The sequence below is a fragment of the Oncorhynchus gorbuscha genome, linkage group LG17, assembly GCF_021184085.1.
Source record: "Oncorhynchus gorbuscha isolate QuinsamMale2020 ecotype Even-year linkage group LG17, OgorEven_v1.0, whole genome shotgun sequence".
In the NCBI taxonomy this organism is placed as follows: domain Eukaryota; kingdom Metazoa; phylum Chordata; class Actinopteri; order Salmoniformes; family Salmonidae; genus Oncorhynchus; species Oncorhynchus gorbuscha.
In genome coordinates this window covers 16,280,029-16,285,028 of record NC_060189.1, presented here as the reverse complement: position 1 = coordinate 16,285,028, position 5,000 = coordinate 16,280,029, and the positions used below count along the sequence as shown (strand labels likewise).

Sequence of the window (5,000 nt, the reverse complement as noted above, 5' to 3'; positions counted from 1 at the left end):
TGTGTCTCTGTCTTTCTCTGTATCTCTCCCTCTCTGTGTCTCTGTCTTTCTCTGTATCTCTCCCTCTCTGTGTCTCTGTCTTTCTCTGTATCTCTTTCTCTCTATCTTTCTCTGTATCTCTCTCTTTCTATCTTTCTCTGTATCTCTCCCTCTCTGTGTCTCTGTCTTTCTCTGTATCTCTCTCTTTCTATATTTCTCTCTCTCTCTGTAACTCTCTCTCTCTCTCTGTATCTCTATCTTTCTCTGTATCTCTATCTTTCTCTGTATCTCTTTATCTCTGTATCTCTCTCTCTCTATCTTTCTCTGTATCTCTCTCTTTCTATATTTCTCTCTTTCTCTGTATCTCTCTCTTTCTCTGTATCTCTCTCTTTCTATATTTCTCTCTTTCTCTGTATCTCTCTCTCTCTCTCTGTATCTCTCTCTTTCTCTGTATCTCTCTCTCTCTGTATCTCTCTCTTTCTCTGTATCTCTCTCTTTCTCTGTATCTCTCTCTTTCTATATTTCTCTCTTTCTCTGTATCTCTCTCTTTCTCTGTATCTCTCTCTTTCTATATTTCTCTCTTTCTCTGTATCTCTATCTTTCTCTGTATCTCTCTCTTTCTATATTTCTCTCTTTCTCTGTAACTCTCTCTTTCTCTGTATCTCTCTTTCTATATTTCTCTTTATCTCTATCTGTATCTCTCTTTTCTCTGTATCTCTCTCTTTCTATATTCTCTCTTTCTCTGTATCTCTCTCTTCTCTGTATTTCTCTCTTTCTCTGTATCTCTCTCTTTCTCTGTATCTCTCTCTTTCTCTGTATCTCTCTCTCTTTCTATATTTCTCTCTTTCTCTGTATCTCTCTCTCTCTCTCTGTAACTCTCTCTTTCTCTGTATCTCTCTCTCTCTCTGTATCTCTATCTTTCTCTGTATCTCTATCTTTCTCTGTATCTCTTTATCTCTGTATCTCTCTCTCTCTATCTTTCTCTGTATCTCTCTCTTTCTATATTTCTCTCTTTCTCTGTATCTCTCTCTTTCTCTGTATCTCTCTCTTTCTATATTTCTCTCTTTCTCTGTATCTCTCTCTTTCTCTGTATCTCTCTCTTTCTATATTTCTCTCTTTCTCTGTATCTCTCTCTCTCTCTCTCTGTAACTCTCTCTTTCTCTGTATCTCTCTCTCTCTCTGTATTTCTCTTGCTCTGTATCTCTCTTGCTCTCTCTGCATCTCTCTCTCTCGATTGTCAATAAAGGTTTTTTTTTTTAAACATCTCTGTTGCTCTCCAGCCCCCTCACACACACACACTCTCTGTACCTGTGGCTAGAGGTTAGAGGTCGGGGGTTCGTTAGTGACTGACCTGTGGTAGGGTGTGAGCTGCTTCAATATGATGGAGCGTCCGGAGAAGGCGCTGTGTTCAGGGTCATACAGGAAGCTGTGTGTTGAGGGCAGGGTCGGGTCTCTCTGGTACACCGTGTAGCTGACGATCACCCCGTTAGGTCTCGCTGGGGGCTCCCAGTCCACCCTCAGCTTCACAGCAAGCACAACATTACACATCTCATATACCATTGACAATAGTATTAACAATGTGAGTAGAAGTGTCAGAATTGAAACTACAGTAGGATCTCAGACACATGAACATGTATTAGGAATGGAGGGCGTTCTGAACACTGAAATATTTGTGACTTTGAAATGTGCTGAAAAAAATATGATTAGTGTATTTACATGTATTGTACTACTCCCACTCCCCTTACTGACCTGCCGTGGCCCCAGAGGCTGCAGTGTGGGAGGTCCAACACCAGAGGGAGCTGACGGGTGAGTCCTGGCCTTGGCCACAGAGCTGGTCACCGCTCCCTGACTGTTTTTGGCCGCTACGCTGTAGCCGTACTCCACGCTCGGCAACAGCGTGAAGTCATGGTAACGTGTTTCCATCCCGACGTATATGACCTGGCCATCCCGGCGGAGCTCGTAACCTGTGACGATACCGTTGGGGAGCTTCGGTGCGCCCCATGTGATTTCGAGAGACTCTGGCCCGTTGACTTTGAGGGAGGGGGGATTTAGACCACGAGGGGGGGCCTCAAGGGTTTGGGCCTTGATAGGGGTGCTGGGGGTACAACCCCCGTTGGTACAAGCCAATAGGATGAGGCGGTAGTGTGTGTGCGGCCGCAGCTCTGACATCACCACAGACAAGCCACTCCCACGATAAACCTCCTTTCCGTTGGCCTCCAGCATGTACTGCGTCACCTCCCCATTCTGTATTAATGGAATGGTCCAGGACACGTTGATACTATCGGCTGTGATGCTGGTTATGGTGGGAAAGTCCACTGCAGCGGGGGGAGCCTCCAGTGTCTTTACCTGTGTTTCAGGACTAGTAACACAGCCTTCAGCAGTACAGGCTGTAATAGCATACCTATAGGAGGTGAAGGCAGACAGGTCCTCGTCTGTGTAGTTGAAAACACTGGGGTCAAAACTAAACGAGAAACTGACGTTGTCTCTCTGGATCCTATAAGACAAAAGCACCCCGTTACTCTCCAGTGGGGGGGTCCATGACACCAGGAGCTCATAGGGGTTCCCCTCCACGTGGACAACCGAGGGCGGTGTTAGGCCACGCGGGGGGGCCTGTCTGGTTGTCACGGTAACCCAGGGGCTGTCTGCGTGTCCGGCGGGGTTGTGGACACGGATGCTGAACTGATATTGGGTCCAGGGCCGCATTCCCGTCACAGTGTGGGAGAAACTAGAAGCCTGGGTGGAACTCTCACGGAACAGTACCTAACAGAAAAATATACACAGCTAATGATGATCATATAACTGAAATAGACAGGTTAAGATTATGACAAAGGATGAAATAACACTGATGAGTAGGACCAAGACTTTACCAGTATCCCAATATGTTTTCCATGGCAAAAATGAAAACACGAAGCAGACCAAACTCTTTGTTGAATATTGTGTACTATAGCTTGGAAATGTTTATTTATTTTACCTTTATTTAACTAGGCAAGTCAGTTAAGAACAAATTCTTATTTTCAATGACGGCCTAGGAACAGTGGGTTAACTTTTCGGTTACTAGTCCAGCACTCTAACCACTAGGCTACCCTGCCACCCCAATGAAATAAATACATGTGACTCTGGATGACAACATAATGATGTTTGTTTCCAACATTAGGCCTGTTTTCAAAAATAAGTTAAATCTGCTTTGTGTTTTTTTCCCTGCCACGATACTAATGAGTATTGTGATACTGGCATTGTCCCACAGCCCTACTGTTGACTAATCATTAGAACGTTTAAAAGTCGACAAAATATCTGCTGCTGTCAAACTTTTACTGTCAATTCTCGGGGCCACCCATACGTAAAATGTGTGCACACATGACTAAGTCGCTTTGGATAAAAGCGTCTGCTAAATGCTTTTTCTGTATAAGGTATTACCAAAGAGAAGCAAAGATAATCAAGATACACACCTTGGCCTGCGCTATTTCCTTGTTGTTCCCCCTCCTCTCATCATCCAGACTCCGCCCCAGCAGAATGTACTCTCCTATTGGTCCGTTGGGATGAGTGGGCAGACTCCAGGTTAGTTCTACGCTGTGTGGGCCAATAGCGCTGGGTATGGGGGCGGGTTGGGCACCCGGGGGGGCTGCTGCCGTGGTAACAGACTGAGGGGGGGTACGGGTGCAACCTGCGGAGGTACAGGCCTCTAGAACCAGAGAGTAGAGGGAGAAGGGTTCTAATCGTCGGAACAGGAACTGGCGAGACAGACCACTGAACTCCAGGTTTTCCTCACTGTAGATGTTATAACTCTGGAGGAGAGATGGGGAGAGGGAGAGGGAGAGGGAGAGAGAGAGAGAGAGAGAGAGAGAGATGGGGAGAGAGAGATGGGGAGTTCAGTGTGCGAGTTTGTTTACTGTGATGACACCTCTGTGTAACGTGTGTGTGTGTGTGTGTGTGTGTGTGTGTGTGTGTGTGTGTGTGTGTGTGTGTGTGTGTGTGTGTGTGTGTGTGTGTGTGTGTGTGTGTGTGTGTGTGTGTGTGTGTGTGTGTGTGTGTGTGTGTGTGTGTGTGTGTGTGTGTGTGTGTGCACCGTGATAAACCTGTTGTGTGTGTCTGTCTCTGTGTGTACCGTGATAACCCCGTTGGGTGTATGAGGCGTGTCCCAGGTTAACAGAAGGGCCCGGCCCTGCTCTCTCTGCTCCAGACTGAAGTTAGCCAGGCCAGCAGGCGATGCCTCCAGGGTCCTAATGCTGACCCAGGGACTGGATACACTGCCTGCCCCGTTCACTGCTTCCACACGCACACTGTACACACTGAACGCCTCCAAGCCATACACACTGGACTGGAGAGTACTTCCCTGTGAGGGGCAGAAAGAGGGGGAGAGAGAAGGAGAGAGAGAGTGAGTGAATCATACGCATGTACACAGACAAACACATGGACTGATTTCACTCCAAAAACCAACCCATGAGATTTTTACAAAGAGCAGAATTCAGAGGGAATTATACCAGAAACCAGACAACAGAAACCTAACATGATTATGGATTTGACATGTGGACTGACATCAACATGCACGCTAGGCTACATCGTGAACAGCACACTCAAGTGACCAGCCTAGAGGGAGAGACAGACATGTAGGAAGACACACACAGGTCCCGAGGGGAGAGTTAGCTACAAAGCCCCTGAATACAGCCCTGGTATCAAACTGAAACCACAGCAATATCCCACTGCACAGAGACAACACACAGCTCACTGCCAAGTCTCAGAGCAGGCTGCAACGCCAGGCTCCATTTTCTAATTGATTATCAAGGCCTGCTTGTGCTATGACAGGCACCAAGAGTGCTACGGATGTGGAAGTGTGTGTTTGTACAATTTTAGGCTCCAGAATGTGGGTGTGTGTGAGAATGTGTGTGAGAGAGTGTGTGAGAGAGTGTGTGTGTGTGTGTGCATGTGTGCCAGAGGAGGCTGGTGTAAGGAGTTATAGGAGGACAGGCTCATTGTAATGGTTGGAATGTAATCAATGGAACGGTACCAAACAGATCAAACACCTG

At 46.7% G+C, this 5,000-nt stretch overlaps 1 protein-coding gene across 1 annotated transcript in view; it reads right to left on the bottom strand.

Moving 5' to 3' along the window:
* The window catches only part of LOC124001293 (usherin-like), a 471,917-nt gene that overhangs the window by 21,074 nt on the left and 445,843 nt on the right, over positions 1-5,000 (bottom strand). The window contains 4 exon segments of the mRNA XM_046307964.1: positions 1,331-1,500; positions 1,729-2,739; positions 3,426-3,761; positions 4,082-4,309. Coding sequence (XP_046163920.1) covers positions 1,331-1,500; positions 1,729-2,739; positions 3,426-3,761; positions 4,082-4,309 — 1,745 coding nt within the window.